This window comes from Eptatretus burgeri, chromosome 2, assembly GCF_056783735.1.
Source record: "Eptatretus burgeri isolate ZD-2024b chromosome 2, Ebu_testis_v1, whole genome shotgun sequence".
In the NCBI taxonomy this organism is placed as follows: domain Eukaryota; kingdom Metazoa; phylum Chordata; class Myxini; order Myxiniformes; family Myxinidae; genus Eptatretus; species Eptatretus burgeri.
The window spans coordinates 111,425,732-111,441,809 of NC_140962.1; the positions used below are offsets into that span (position 1 = coordinate 111,425,732).

At 47.4% G+C, this 16,078-nt stretch overlaps 1 protein-coding gene across 7 annotated transcripts in view; it reads left to right on the top strand.

Annotated features, from left to right (window-relative positions):
- Nucleotides 1-16,078, top strand: part of PIGG (phosphatidylinositol glycan anchor biosynthesis class G (EMM blood group)) — an 84,216-nt gene that overhangs the window by 44,765 nt on the left and 23,373 nt on the right. For 6 of the 7 annotated variants that reach the window (XR_015055370.1, XM_085870731.1, XM_085870730.1 and 3 more), the window contains exons 9-11: nt 2,162-2,446; nt 2,724-2,915; nt 5,434-5,567. Coding sequence is in view for 6 of the 7 variants with exons in the window: in XM_085870731.1 (XP_085726857.1) it covers nt 2,162-2,446; nt 2,724-2,915; nt 5,434-5,567 (611 nt within the window). In the remaining variant the exon portion in view is untranslated. The remainder of the gene's footprint in view (nt 1-2,161; nt 2,447-2,723; nt 2,916-5,433; nt 5,568-16,078) is intronic. The other variant, XM_085870736.1, reaches the window with a different exon arrangement.

Sequence of the window (16,078 nt, forward strand, 5' to 3'; positions counted from 1 at the left end):
TGATCTCTCTGACTCTCTGGAAAATCCTCTTTATCTCTTTGCTGATGACTCCACCCTCTGCGTACCATCTGTCATCCCTCAGACCAGCAAGCAGCAGCTTCTTGCTCACTGCAGATCTGGGTAAAATCACAAACTGGTCCAACACGTGGAACATGTCTTTCAATCCTGACAAATCTCATACTCTCACTTTGTGTCTCCGAAAGGACCGTTTGGAACCCCCCCCCCCCCACCATCTACTTTCTCAACAATCCTCTGGAAGAAGTCACATTTCCAACCTGGCCTCCAAAGCCACAGAAATCCTCCGTCGTGCAAAGTCCTTCCTTGGCCCACCTGAGCTCCTGACTGCTTACAAAGCTTTCGTCCGCAGCCTGATGAATTACTGCTCTCTCCTCTGTGCTGGTGCTCCTGCCTCCTACCTTTCTTGGCTTCACACTGTGGAAACCAAGGCATTTCGGATCATTGGTATCTCCCACAATGAGGCTGAGTCTTTGGGCCTTTCACACTCTCACCACAGGCAGGTCGGTGGTCTTTCTGTCTTCTGCCGTCTCCTCTCCGGTCTCGCCCCCCCCCCAACTCTGTCTGCGATTTGTCCCCACCATATTTCTGCAGGGCGCTCAAGGTCGGCCAACAACCCCCTTCTGGTAAAACTACCAAAATCACGAATCACTGCTCACCTTCACTCTTTCATTCCTCTTTTTTCCGCCTTTGGAATAAACTCCCTCACTCTGTTAAATCCCATTCTTCCCTCCAGGCCATCAAAACAGCTGTTCACCACCACCTCTTATCGTCCCCCATCCAAATCCTCGATCTTTTCTACCCCCGTTAATCCACCCCAAACCCACCTCGTTCAAATTCCCTGCTTTCCTTCCTGAAAGTCCCTGTAATGTCCATCTTGCATTCCCCATGTCCCCCACCCCATCCCTCTTCCTTCCACAGATCTCCCAATGTGTCTGTTCCCGACTGTTTTGTCCTTCCCACTCCCACCCCTCTTGTCTCATGCCCTACTTGTTGTACATTGTGTGTTAGCTCTCATACGATCCTCGACAAAGTAGCCAAAAAAAATTTAAAAACACTTTTCTGCAAGAGACACCACTCATGACCAAGCCAAGGCCTTAAACTGTCTTAAATATTTTCAAAAGCTGGGGAATTAAAATGATCACTTCTACTGACCTTTTTGGCCTACTGACTGTTCAATTCCCCTCAATATCTTCAAATGAAGTGAAATAATTTATGCTGTCATCCCGATAATTGTGTCAGCTGCCTATAATCGTTAAAGTAAAAGTTAGAGGTTATGACACAATAACATGTGTGCTGTCTCATTATTTACTGATGTGTCTGATAAATATCAAGTTTGTCACACTATTAGTTCTGTTTCAGGAATGAAAGTAACGACATACTATGTATTACCAAATATATGGTCTGGGCAGAAATGTTCAATAAAAAAAATAAATTCTGAACTAGAATGGCACTCAGCAGAGCGCATACCTCCACCAGGCTGAACAGTTTGTTTTGTATCCCACTGATAAGCCAGATCTGGATTCGGACCTTAACCAAAATATAATCAGCCTGTTCTTGTCACCTATCCAACTTACCCACCAAGTTTCATCCAAATCTGTCCATAACTTTTTGAGATATCCTGCTCACAGACAGACAAGCAGACAAACACACAGGAGTGAAAACATAACCTTTGTCCATCTTCAGTGATGCAGGTAAAAGGGAATATGAAATCCACCAATACAATTGTTGCAATTCTTCCCAGCACTTTCTCACAAAGGAAAACAAGTTTGGGAGAAGACTTTTTGCGTTTGTTGAAGAGGTTAACACAGCTGTCTGCTGTCTTCAGACACGAGAGAACCGGCTTCTGTGCTGCGATGAAAAAGTCAGTTGACTCTTGTAAGAAGCGAATTGGAGAGGATGGAGATCATGTGGCATAATGCAACGTGGTACCATGTCTTTTTTTTCATGGTTTTTTTCATGACGTGGTACCATGTCTCATTGGTACCATGTCTTTTTTTGTAGGTGGCTGACAAAATTATTTTGTGGGATGACCCTCACATGTTTGATGAAAACTAAAAGCAAAACCAAGTGTGTTGTTTAAGTAAAATGTATATATTTTAATCCATTTTCCCTTTGCCTCCCCACTCTTGTTTTCTCTGCACAGGTCTTGCTAATCCTGTTGCTGCATCACCATTTTCAATTCACAGTTTTGCCTCCGACTGTGGCCTTGTCCGTTGCCTTTGGGGTTGGGTTATTATTTCTGCACACTGTCTTTTGTACACACCCAACTCCTCCTGCTCTGTGTCATACTCATGCCTTGATCATCGTTTTGATTTTCACTACATTAGCCTGCCTAAATGGTGTCTTGGCTGCCCTGCTGTGGAAATTTCTGCAGCGGCACAGGCAGGGTCTGAGCAACACAATGACAGACAAACAGCAATGGCTGCTGGTAGGTGCAGAAAGACAGAGACAAAGTTTTTTTTGTTTGTTTTTTTTTCTTATGATTGCTGTTCTTTTTCGAGGTCATATGAATTAATGTCACAGCGAAGGGACGCTAGAGGATTTTCCCACAGAGAGATCATGAAACTACCATCGCTAATGTAGAGACAGCTTGGAGGTGGGAGAAAATAATTGCTCACGATATCATTGGATCTCAGTGAATTATTGAGAAATTTTGCTGAAGTTCCTATTGCACACTGTCACCCTCCTCTACTTGTCTTTCACAGGTTGGTGGGATGAACAATATTAGGACCTTCCTGCAACTGGGTTGTGTTGGCCATGCCATGAGCCAGGCCGCAAGCAGTTTCGTTGAGGAAGAGCATATGATATGGTACTTCCTGCTCAGCTCCCTGTGGCTGATGATTGGCTACGATGTTTGGCAGCTTAACGAAACATATAGATGGCGAGATGAGCATTACGTAAGTCAGATGCTCGAGGGATGGTGTGTATTCTTGCCTGTTTAGTAATTCCTCACTTTACGTCAATTCGGTTGACGTTTCGTCATAATGGCGCTCATACAATAAGGAACATATCCTTTTAACATAGCGACGTTCGCTCTTACCTCATTTACCAGTGGGTCACAACGAACTACTTTGTGCTGCATAGACGTGGAGGCATATGTAGATGCTGAACAGTTCTATCACACCATTTTGATGTTGTGTGAAGCATGATTCAATCCGACGTAAAGACGAGTCAAAAACCCTCAATAAGTGATCGTGAGTCCGGCCAGAAGAAAAACTTATGTTAGAAATTAAATTGGAGGTTTTAAAGCGTTTGATGCCTGAGGACGAGTGGTTGATATTGGGAGAATGCTTGGGCTGTCCCATTAACTCCACCACTCACCCCTCACAACATCCCACCTCTACAAACAACCTCCTCACCCTTCACTGGTGAGTGTTGTCTTATTTAAAGTTAGTTATATATTTTATATTTGGAAATGTGTTTTATTTTTTTAATGTTATTTAATTTAGGCATGTACGAAACGAGTGCCAGCATGCTGGTATACTGTGGCGGAGTGGCGACCCGTCCAGGATTATACCCAATAGCTAAGACCACTGCTTAAGCAGCACCAACGCTCTGCACAGAGTATGGTCCCAATCTCCTCCGATACAAGTGGAGTATTTCAAGTTTTATTGCTTTTTTTTTTTCTGACGAGAAATGTTCAAAAGAACCTAACTCCGTTTTATACATTGATTATTGTTACCAACGCCACCGAAGGTGAAGGAGGTTATGTTTTCACCCCTTTCTGTCTGTTTGTCTGTCTGTCTGTCTGTTTGTGTGCAGGATTATCTCAAAAAGTTGTGGACTGATTCGGATGAAACTTGGTGGACAGGTTGACTGTGTGGCGAGGACGGATTGATCCCATTTTGGTGAAGATCCGGATGCGGATACGACTACTATAATTTTTGAAGTGATTCTTCACCATTGAGAGATGGGGCCAAAAACGTTATATAGCATGATATCTCAAAAAGTTGTGGACGGATTCGGATAAATCTTGGTGGACAGGTTGGCTGTGTGACAAGTAAGAAGTGATTCGATTTTGGTGATCTGAATCCGGATCCGACTACTAGAATTTTTTTAAAGTGATTCTTCACCATTGAGAGATAGTGCTAAAACGGATATATGGCACGATATCTCAAAAAGTTGTGGACGGATTCGGCCGAAACTTGGTGGACAGGTTGGGTGTGTCGCAAGGATGAATCGATTCCATTTTGGTGATAATCTGGATTCGAGTTATTTAATTTAAAAGTGATTCTTCACCATTGAGAGATAAGGCCAAAAACGATATTTTGTATGATATTTCAAAAATGTATTGGGTCAGATATGTTCTCGTCGATCAGGCATTGTGTTGTGGTGGTATGCGCTCTACCGAGTGCCTTTCTCGTAGGAATATGTGAGTCGCTTAATGTTGTTTCGCTTAAAGTCTCATTTTTCGAGAATACAACTATAATGTTAACTGAGGACCAAATGTATTGAGGAAGCGGAGCAGGAGTATAAGAACTGGATAAGTGTGGTGGATGGCACATTTGGGGAGATTGTGTTGGGATGAAGGAGCAATTATTAGTCATGATCGGAAGGAAAAGGAGGACTGCAAAGGAACTGAACAAGCTCAAATGAGCTAAGATCCTCATCCTCTTAATGATGACGTTATAAAAACGAATATGACGTCATTGTGATGTATCAGGTTTGCGATAAATTATCTGTGCTAATGCCCGGCTTGATTCCCGCAAACAAAATTCAAACAGCTTGCCTAGTTTCGGAGATAATGGTATAGGCGATTTCCATTAGTGGCGATATTATGATGTCAACTTTTTTTTCTCGGAAGAATTTCCAAAATTGGGGATGGTTACTGCCTGCGCGTGGGCTTTCTGCATATACATGGCAAGTTTCACGAAGATCCGATGAAAACTCTGGGTTGTGAAACAAAAAATGTCAAAAATAGGAATGACGTCATAAAATTGATATGACGTCATAGTCATGTATCATATGTGCGGTAATTAATCTCTGCTAATGCCCTGTTCGATTCCTGCAAACAGAATTCAAAAAGCTTGCCTCGTTTCGGGGATAATTTTTTCGGCGATTTGCATTAGCGGAGATATTTTGACGTCATAACTTTTTTTTCTCGGAGGAATTTTCAAAATCGGAGATGGTTACTGTCTGCGCAGGGTATTTTTACATATATACGCCAAGTTTCAGGAAGTTCCGATGAAAACTGTAGGCTGTGAAACAAAAAAGTCCACAAGAAAAAGATGAAGAACAACAACGTGAGTAAGACTTGGAGATCCTCCACGAGGATCTAAAAATGAAGGTCGACTTGGGGAACGATGACGGTCAGAATAAGGAAAAATGGAAGGTGCCAATAAAAATGAATGTGAGTTAGATTGTGATGACAGTGTGGTGTTGAACATGGGTTCCAGCAGGTGTTTTATCAAACAGACTCATAAACAGATGTGGTGGCCGAAGATGGTGGGATTATTGATCGTGATGGTTTTTTGCCGACTACTCCGTGGGTGGAACCAGACTGGTGTAAACTGGGCAGATCAAGCAGATATCTCTGACTGGCTCAACAGGTCAGGAAAACTAATGCCTTGCTTTTATATATTGTGCCTGAAAGTGATGGTAGATGAAAAACATCAATGTTGCTTCTTATTCTTGGTATTTAAACATAAATAATGATGTTTACAGCAGATATTAATCCTTTTTATGGCTTTAAACCTCTTTATTATCGTTCACGAGCAAATAGCACCTGTCGCTTCATTGACTGGAATCCTAAAAGAGCAAAGAGAGAGAGAGGAGGGAGGGAGGGGGAGTGAGGAAGAGAGGAGGAGGCAGGAAGAGGGGTGCGGGGGGGGGAGAGCGATGTCTCACCACACACCGCCATACACTCTGGGAGGGAGGGGTGTCAGGATGGGGGAGAGAGATAGGTGTGGTTGGAGAGACAAAGGAGGGGGAGAGGGAAAGAAAGGGGACAGTGAGGAAGGGGTCAAGAGCGAGGAATGGGAGAGAGCGAGAAAGGGTGGGGGAGTGATGCCTCACCACATGTCACCATACACTCTGGGAGGGGGTGCGAGGAGGGGGGTTGGAGCGAGAGAAAGAAATGGGGAAGAGGTGAGAGAAGAGGGAGGAGGGAGCGAGGATGGGGGCTAGGAAATGGGGAGCACATCTGTGGGGGCGGGGGGTGGGGGTGAGAGCAAAGAAGGGGATGGGGGGATCTGCAAAGATATAATGTTACGTTATGCTTTATGACCACACACACATGAATACACACACACACACACACACACACACACACACACACACACACACACACACACACACACACACACACACACACACACACACACACACACACACACAAGAATATATACATACACACACAAATATATAAAGATGCTAGCAAATACAACCCGTTGCTTTGCTGACGGGAGTATTTAAGGGGGGTGGGGAGAAAGAGGGAGGAGAAGGATAAAGGAGGGAGATGAAGGGGAGGGAGAAAGGATGGGGGGGGGGAGAAAGAGGGAGGAGAAGGATAAAGGAGGGAGATGGAGGGGAGCGAGAAAGGATGGAGGGTGGGGGAGCTAGAAGAGGTGAGGAAGGGGCGAGCTATGAACGGCGGAAGAATAAGGAATAGGGTGGTAGGGAGAGTGAACCCTCACCAAACATCACAATACACTCCGGGGAGAAGTTGGGGGGTGGAAGTACAAGATTGAACGAAATGGGGTATGTTAAAACATCACATTAATGCAGTACAAGGAGACCGGTGGGGGATGTCATGTCAGGTGGAGAGGGGAGGGGGTTTGGAAGGAGGTAAGCATGAGGGGAGGTTGAGGGAAGGCAGCATGAGGACAAGGGAAGGTAAGGTAGCGTGAGGAGAGGGGAAGGCAACGTGAGGGGCTGGGAAGGGAAGGATGATAAAATGTGCCCAATCAGCAACATTTTCTTTTTAACCGCCGGGTTCTACATAAATCCAGGTGGGAGCATTTAAAACCCATGCTATCTACCCGGGAATGGCCTACCTGTGTGCATGCACGCTCTCATTTGCAGCGACTTTTTCACCCTCCGGTTGGCTCACTCCAGATTAAACAAAGCATTTAATTTTTTTATGTGTATTTATCTCTGCCGGTGATGGGTCGTATTATGAAAGATCGTACAAAAAGGGGAAACTTGGTATAAATATAATTGCACATTTTCAGCAAGCCATCCACCGTCTGACACACCGCAGAACAATGCGGGGCCAATGCTCATAGTTGTCATACCCTTCCTCCGGCCCATGGTACACTGAAGCTTGTGGTGGCGTGGCAGTTATCCTGAAAACTTGCCTTTGCCTCATGAAAGGCAAATCCGACTGAAAGCAATCTCAGTTCCTTCCACAAAGCTCAGAACAAGTGCGTGTCTACCCTCAGGAGAGCCAGGAAACAACATCTTTGTAATCTCAAATCTAAACTTTCAAACCTGTCACCCTCCTCCAAATCTTAGTGGCACCTGGTTGTCTGTTTCTGGTGTATGTTCACACTCCATCCCCTCCCTCACCTCAAATGGCTGCAAATGGCTACCTCATATATATATATATATATATATATATATATATATATATATATATATATATATATATATATATATATGTATATGTATGTATATGTATATATGTATATGTATATATGTATATGTATGTATATGTATATATGTATATGTATATATGTGTATGTATATAAATATATATATATATATATATATATATATATATATATATATATGTATTGTTACGTCTGAGGGGGGGGGGTATGCATTCAAAGGGTAATTAGGATGTTTAATTAGGTATGCCATGCTGTTCGAGTTTACCAGGATCTCGATGTAATAAGTAGCAATTCAGTGGTGATAAGTTGTCTAGTAAATGTCCATTTCTTTAAGGGGGAAATGATAATTGTCACATAATTAGATAGGGAGACGGGTTAGGGTAAGTGTGTCTGCGTAAACCCTTTTAGTATTCCCTGGAGGCTTGCCGTGACGTCACAGGACAGTGCTGCGGATGGCTCCGCCCCGTGATCACGATTGGCGGAAGGCGACGGTGGAGGGCCAATAAAACGGCTCGATTGGAAGTGACGAGGACTCGAGGATAAAAAGGTTCTGTTCGGGGAAAAGGGGTGGAAGAAGAAGATCGATAAAGAAAAACCGTTTTCGTGGAGGCTGTTGGGCTCGCAGCGTGCTCTTTTGTTGTGCTGGTTCGTTCCTGGATTCGTCGTGTCTCGTGGCCTTGCTGTGCCTCGTGCCTCACCTCGGTTGGCTCTGGGGTTCTGCTGGCTCGGAGTACGGGGTCGAACGGCGGGCGGACCTGCCTCCCTCTCCTGCTCACAACTTGGCGCCGGAACTGGCTCCCTGGAGGCTGTGAGCGGACTTGGGCCGACATCAGGAGGTCGACAGCTCCACGGTGTCTCCTGCCCCTGACGAGCGCAACGCCAGCTCGTCCGACGCCAATCCAGGGACTGTTGCGTCTACACCACGGGCCAGCCTGACCACCAGGACCAGCTATGTTTTGTGTGTGTGTGTGTGTGTGTGTGTGTGTGTGTGTGTGTGTGTGTGTGTGTGTGTGTGTGTGTGTGTGTGTGTGTGTGTGTGTGTGTGTGTGTGTGTGTGTGTGTACCTGGCGCTTTAGAGCGTTTGAGATTTGTATATCCATTGGAATTGTTTGTGTTTTCCCCACGCCCGAACCCACACCACCATCCCGTCGAATCGCCCCGGATCCCTCCTCTTGCCGAGTCTTATTATTTCTGGTTAGAGAAATAAACATTATTAACTCAGTGAAAAGCGACTCGTGCCACCTTTCTCGTCCCGTTTGCGGTAGAGCGATAAAACCGCCATCTTTGGGTTATAAAAAAATAAACCGCCTCCATCGTTTCGGCTCATTCTACGTTGGCGGGACTGTTCAAGTCCCGTGGACATCACAATATATTATATATATTGTTGTGGTTACCAAATTCGCAAACCACCATTCAGGTCCCTTAGGTGAGATATCTCGGTAAGTATATGTGTAGTTAGGCCCAAACCCGTTGTCTAGTGGGAATACATGTCATTTATGCGTGCTGCGACTCTTCAGGATAGCCGTTTTTCTTTTACTATCTTTATTTTGGACCAACCGCCATTGTTACCACCACAAACCACAACATCAACCACCCACCGTGGCGCCGCTTCACGTCACACCTCGCAACCGTCGCATCGCCACCGTTCTTGCGCCGCTTGTGGGTACCGGTGTTGGACTCGTGCAGGGCGCGCGCCGAACAGCGTGTACAAAACCACGGATTTTCAGCTCCAAAAACGGATCAAAAACGACACACGCCCACTTTTGTTCCGTCCAATCGGTGAGCGAGGGGCGATTTGGCCCCGCCTCCAGGGCGTTGGAGGGCGGTCGCTATATGCAAATTTATGGATCAAAAAGCATTCACGCCCACTTTTTCTCGGGCCAATGGGGAGCGAGGTGAAAGGTTGAAGGCAGGGGGTCAAAGATGAGAGAGCGAAGCCACGGGGCTTATATAAGCGACCGCGTTCGTCAAGTCAAGGGAGTTAAGACTTCGCAGTCGGTGGAGTTGGGAAGAAGAAGCAAGAAGGAGTTGGTCGTCGTCGTGTGCGTTGGAGTCGGAGCGAAGGGGACGGAGCTGTGGAGCGGCGGCGAGGGCAGACGAGGGGGTGCTCGCGTCGTGCCGGGAGCTGCACACCAGGGAGGCCGACGGCGCGACCTGGTCGAGGTGGAGACGCTCGTCGCGGGACTCGAGGCAGAGTAGAAATCCTCCTTTCCCCCGAGCATCAGCGACCCCCTCCTGTTTCCCCCCGCACTGAGATAGTGCGACCAAGGGGGCCCCTTTCCCACCCCCTACCAGACACTGTCCGCGAGGCCCGCGGAGTTGAGGCACCATCGCCACTCCGCGTCTCAGCACCAGACGGGTAGGCCCGACCCGGTCTCGGCCTCAGGCCCGCCTCATCCTTGAGGGTGTTCTTTTTCTTGGTTTTGGATATGTGTTGTCGGCGCCGTCTGTGAAGTAAAATTGTATAAGTGTTGCCGTGTGCTCGCGTAATCGGTATTAGATCTGCATTGTCGCATTTGCTTTTTGTGTAAAATTGCATTGTGTTTCTTTTCCTTTTCTATGTGCTTTTGGTGGAATTGAATATGTGTGCTTTCCGTTCATCGCGAATAAATGTGCTTTATGTTGAACTGTTTCCCGCTTCGCTTCGTCATTTCTTTCATTGAATCCTCATCTTGCTTCACGTAAAGGGTTGGTAGTGGGCTGAATACGCCCGATAATTAATCGAACCGTCGAGGCCGACGATAACACCGCTCGGTTATCCCGATAGTACGGAACGGGTCGCTTAAGTGGCCCGTGTCCGAAGTCGACCTGCGGCGAGGTGCGATCGCCCGGTCTACCCTCCGTGTGGGTACTTAGGTAGGTCGAATTTGGCGAGCAACCCTATCCCACGCGGGGGCTGATTGGCTCGATCGCGGTGAGACCGAAAGGTCCACCCGTGACTGGTTCCCGGCGTTAGTCTGAGAGGGTCACGACTGGATTGTCCCTCCGGTGGGCGACGTGCCGCGATTCGAGTTACGTGGCCGTCAGCACGCCGGCGGGCGCGAATCCGCAACAATATATATATATATATATATATATATATATATATATATATATATATATATATATATATATATATATATATATATATATATATATATATATATATATATATTTGTGAATTTCCGCCGGCGTGCGATCGACCGCGTTTAACCAATAGCGGCCGCTTCGCCCACCGAACGGACAATCCAGTCGCGGCTTTCTGGATAAACGCCGGAAACCAGCCACGGGTGTGTTTTTAAGCACACCAGCCTCGTCAATATTCTACCCATGCGCGACAGGGTCAATCGCGGAATTGTCGATATACCTAATTAATTGCACGGGCAGACTACCGAGAGACTGTACCTCAACGGGGCCACATGGAAATGAGCCGCTTAAGCAGCTCGCTTCGTTTTGGGATAACCGAGCGGGGTATTTATCGCGCAGCCCCGTTGGACCCGATCACTTTATTGGCTATTAAAAAGCCAGCTACTATTCCGAACTCAATACGGCAGTTCAATGCAGGGAAAAGGACACAACAAACGGGTTAACATTTAAACAAGCACATTTATTGAATAAGCACATATGCAGGCATGCACGTAATCAGGTGAGGCAAACTAAAGCAATACACTGTACAAGCACATAATGAATGGGGGTAGGGACAAGACGCGAGCAAGAAAAATTCAACTACCACCGTTCTATTAATTATGTACATTTGTACAGTTCTACTTACGGACATGGCGCCACAACGTTCATTCAAAAGCAAGGAAAAACCCCAGGACAGACGAGGGGTAGACTGGACCTCTTGGGTTTTTATTTACACGGAGCTGTGATGACCACAGAGGCTCTGCGAGGCCGCGCTGGTTACCTTCACCTAGCTGGGGCGACCCGCGACGTCCCGTCCCCACGGCAGCTGTCGTGACCACGGTCCGGCCCAGGCCTCGTCTGACGGCCTGGTGATTCGGGCCCAGCCGGTAACGCCTCAGAGGAACGAACGGGTCTTTTGCTCTTTCAGAGTTGATGCTCTCTTTAAGAGCCCTTCCGTCCCTCAGCGCTGCTCGGACTGTCCCGAAGCCCGATCACCGCGGACCGTTTGATGCTGGCTGGCGACCTCTCTCCGGCTCTCCCCACGTCCCACACAAACGCGCAGTTCCGCGTGGCACGGCTGGCCTGCTGTGCTCCCAACTCCGTCTCCTCGGTGAACCCGGACTTCCACTGCCCTCCACTGGACTCGAGCTCCACTCCTCACACCGCTCCAAACCCTGACCGACTCGCTGACTTGGCGCCCTGCACGCTTTTTTATAGGGTCCATGAGGCGAGATTTGATCTCCGCACTTTCACCTCTGACCCCCACTGGCTCCGCCCCTCTCGCTCTCCTGATCCAAATTCCGAGGCGAAGCTTGGAGCGAGTGGACGTGGTAGAGATCATTGACGCTGAAGGGAGAGCGGGCATGGTAGAAATCACTGTCGCTAGCAACAAGGAAACCATCGCGTTTGTTTGCAGCGACCTTGCTGTGGCCGGCACAAAGATGGCAGCGCCCGTGGAGTTGAAGGTGAAGCGATGTTGTTCCATTGTTGGGTATTGGGGGTGGTGCGGTTTAGGAGATGGTGGCTGTGGTTGGCGTTGTGGAGAAGGTGGTTGTGGAGGAGGTGGTTGTGTGAAAGCGGTTGTGAGAGCGATGTTCGTAGTGGAGGTGGTTGTTGTGAAGCAGTTGATGAGAGCGATGTTGGTGGTGGAGGTGGTTGTTGTGAAGCGGTTGGACCAAAATAACAATAGCAAAAGAAAAACGGCTAACTCAAAGACCACAGCCCGGCACACGAATAATTGCCCGTTAAACATCGGTGGGGAAATCTATCTGAACACAGACTTATCGACATAACTGATCAAAGGACCTATATGATGCTCTGCGAATTTCCACAGCCATAACAATATATATATATATATATATATATATATATATATATATATATATATATATATATATATATATATATATATTGTTGTGGCTTCCACCCGTTCGGCGTGCGGGCGACCGCTTTTAACTAATCGCAGCCGCGCGCCCACCGGACGGGCAATCCAGTCATAGCTTTCCGGATCAGCGCCAAAATCCTGCTACGGGTGTGTTTTTAACCACACCGTAAATTAGCCGACTCTGCTGTCCACGCGCGACAGGGTCTGATCGCCGAATTGTCGATTTACCTAAGTATGCGCGCAGACAGAAATGCCGGGAATTTACACCTCGACGGAGCCTGCACGAAAATGAGCTCTTCTTAAGCAGCTCGTTCTCTTTGCGATTTGCCGAGCAGTGTATTATCGCGAGGCCCCGTCGGACTTGATTATCTTATCGGCTATGAAAAAGCCAGCTATTATTCCGAACGCAAGTATGGCAGTTCAATGGAGGATGAGGACGCAACGAGCAGGTGAACATTCAAACAATGACATTTATTTGTCACGTATGCAGTTAATGAAGCAATGCAGATTTTCAAGCACGTATGCAATGAATGGGGGTAGGGACAAGACACAAGCAAACAAAGACCGACAACCGTATCTATTTATTATGTACACAATCACTTAACCACAATTCTACTTAGCGGACACAATGCCACAACTTTCATACAAAGAAAACCCCAGGAAAGGGAAGGGTAAGAACAGGGCCTGTAGGCCTTTAATGTTCGCGGAGCTTTGGAGACCGAAGGAGCTCCGTGAGACCGGGCTGGTTACCTGCCACCCTCGTGGTGACTCGCTGAGCGACCCTCGATGTTCAGTCAACACGGTGGTTGGTGTAATGGTGACTCGGTTGGTCCGGGCCTTGCCGTGCGGCCTGGTCGTTTGGGCCTATCTGACGACGCCTCAGAGGAACGAACGGGCATTTGCTCTTTCAAGAGTTGATGCTCTTTTACGAGCCCACCCGTTCCTCAGCGTTTGCTCAGTCGTCTGCGTTTCGCTGGCTGGCGACCCCTCTCCGGCCGTCACCACCGACCTACAGTTCGGCACGGTACTGCCGGCTTGGCTGTGCTCCAGGCTTCGCTGTGCTCCGATGACCCCGACTGCCCTCCACTGGACTCGAACCTTGACAGACTGCGATCCCCGACAGACTGCAGGCAAAAGAAAACTCTAACTTGGTGTTCCAGCACGCCTTTTTATGGGGTCCAGGGAGGTGAGTTTGATCTGCCACCTTCGACCTCTCACCCCCCGCTGGCTCCGCCCCTTTTGGTGTTTTGATCCAATCTCGTCGCCAAACGTGGAGAGAGCGGACGTTGCAGAGATCACCGGCCGTGGAAAGCGGATGTGGCAGAAATCACCGGCCGTCGCCCCAACGAGGCAGCCGTCATGTTTGGCGGAGGTGCCGCTCATTGGGATTCGCCGTGGCTGGCGAAAAGATGGCGGCACAATGGAGATGAAGGTGAGGCGATGTTGTTCGTTTGTGGAGATTTTGTTGAGGAGGTGGTGAGGAGATGTCGTGGTTGGCGCTGTGGTGGGGAAGGCGTAGTTGTTGAGTGCGTTTGGGTTGTTGAGATGCGGTTGTTCCAAAATAAAAATAGCAAAAGAATAATGGCTGACTCAAAGATCACAGCCCGGTTGCACAAATAAATCCCTTTAGACATTGGTGGGGAAATCTAATCTGAACACACACTTATCGACATAACTGATCTCTGGAAAGCCTGAATGGTGTTCTGTGAATTTCTACGACCGTAACAATGTATGTATATATATATATATATATATATATATATATATATATATATATATATATATATATATATATATATATATATATATATATATATAATCTTCTTCTTCTTCTTTCGGCTGCTCCCTTTCGGGGTCGCCACAGCGGATCATCTGTATGATCCGCAAAGTGATTTGGCACATGTTTTACGCCGGATGCCCTTCCTGACGCAACCCTGGTCCCCTCTTACGACACAGGGATATGGTACACCTATTTTAACCAGGGTATACACCGGCCCAGTATACTGGTACTCATTTCGCCGACCTCGGAAGGATGACAGGCTGAGTCAACCCCCTGGTGTATTAATTCAGTGGTCCAACGGGGCTTGAACTCAGGACCTTTTGGATCCCAAGCTGTTGCCCTAACCACTGCGCCAACACCAGGATATATATATATATATATATATATATATATATATATATATATATACATGATATATATGATATATATATATATATATATATATATATATATATCATATATCATATATCATATATCATATATCATATATCATATATCATATATCATATATCATATATCATATATCATATATCATATATCATATATCATATATCATATATATAACATATATATATATATCATATATCATATATATAACATATATATATATATCATATATATATATCATATATATATCATATATCATATATCATATATCATATATCATATATCATATATATATAACATATTGTTGCGGTCTTCGCGCCCGCCGGCGTGCGACGGCCACGTAACTCGAATCGCGGCACGTCGCCCACCGGACGGACAATCCAGTCGTGACCCTCTCGGACTAACGCCGGGAACCAGTCACGGGTGGACCTTTCGGTCTCACCGCGATCGAGCCAATCAGCCCCCACGTGGGATAGGGTTGCTCGCCAAATTCGAACTACCTAAGTACCCACGCGGAGGGTAGACCGGGCGATCGCACCTCGCCGCAGGTCGACTTCGGACACGGGCCACTTAAGCGACCCGTTCCGTACTATCAGAATAACCGAGCGGTGTTATCGTCGACCTCGACGGTTCGATTAATTATCGGGCGTATTCAGCCCACTACCAACCCTTTACGTGAAGCAAGATGGGGATTCAATGGAGGAAAAAGACGAAGCGAAGCGGGAAACAGTTCAACAATAAAGCACATTTATTCGCGGCACACGGGAAGCACACAAATACAATTCCACCAAATGCACACAAAAAAAAGAAAACACAATTCCATTTACACAAAAAGCAAATATAAAAGTGAAAACAGTGCAGAGCTAATACCGACTACCGAGCACACGGCAACACTTATACAATTCTACTTCACAGACGGCGCCGACAACACATACCCAAAACCAAGGAAAAGAAATCCCCCAAGAATGGGGCAGGCCTGAGGCCGAGACCGGGTCGGGCCTACCCGTCTGGTGATGAGACGCGGAGCGGCGATGGCCCCGCAACCCGCGGGCCTCGTGGACAGTGCCTGGCAGGGGTGGGAACGGGGCCCCCTTGGTCGCACTATCTCAGCGCGGGGGGGAAACAGGAGGGGGTTGCTGATGCTCGGGGTATAGAGGATCTTTATTATGTGCGACGAGCGTCTCCACCTCGGCCAGGTCGCGCTGTCGGCCTCCCTCGGGTGCAGCTTCCTGCACGACGCGAGCACCCCCTCGTCTGGTGTCGCCGCCTTTCCACAGCTCCGTCCCCTCCGTTCCGACTCCAACGCACACGACGAGCAGCTCCACCGCCCGCGAAGTCTTGACCCTCTGC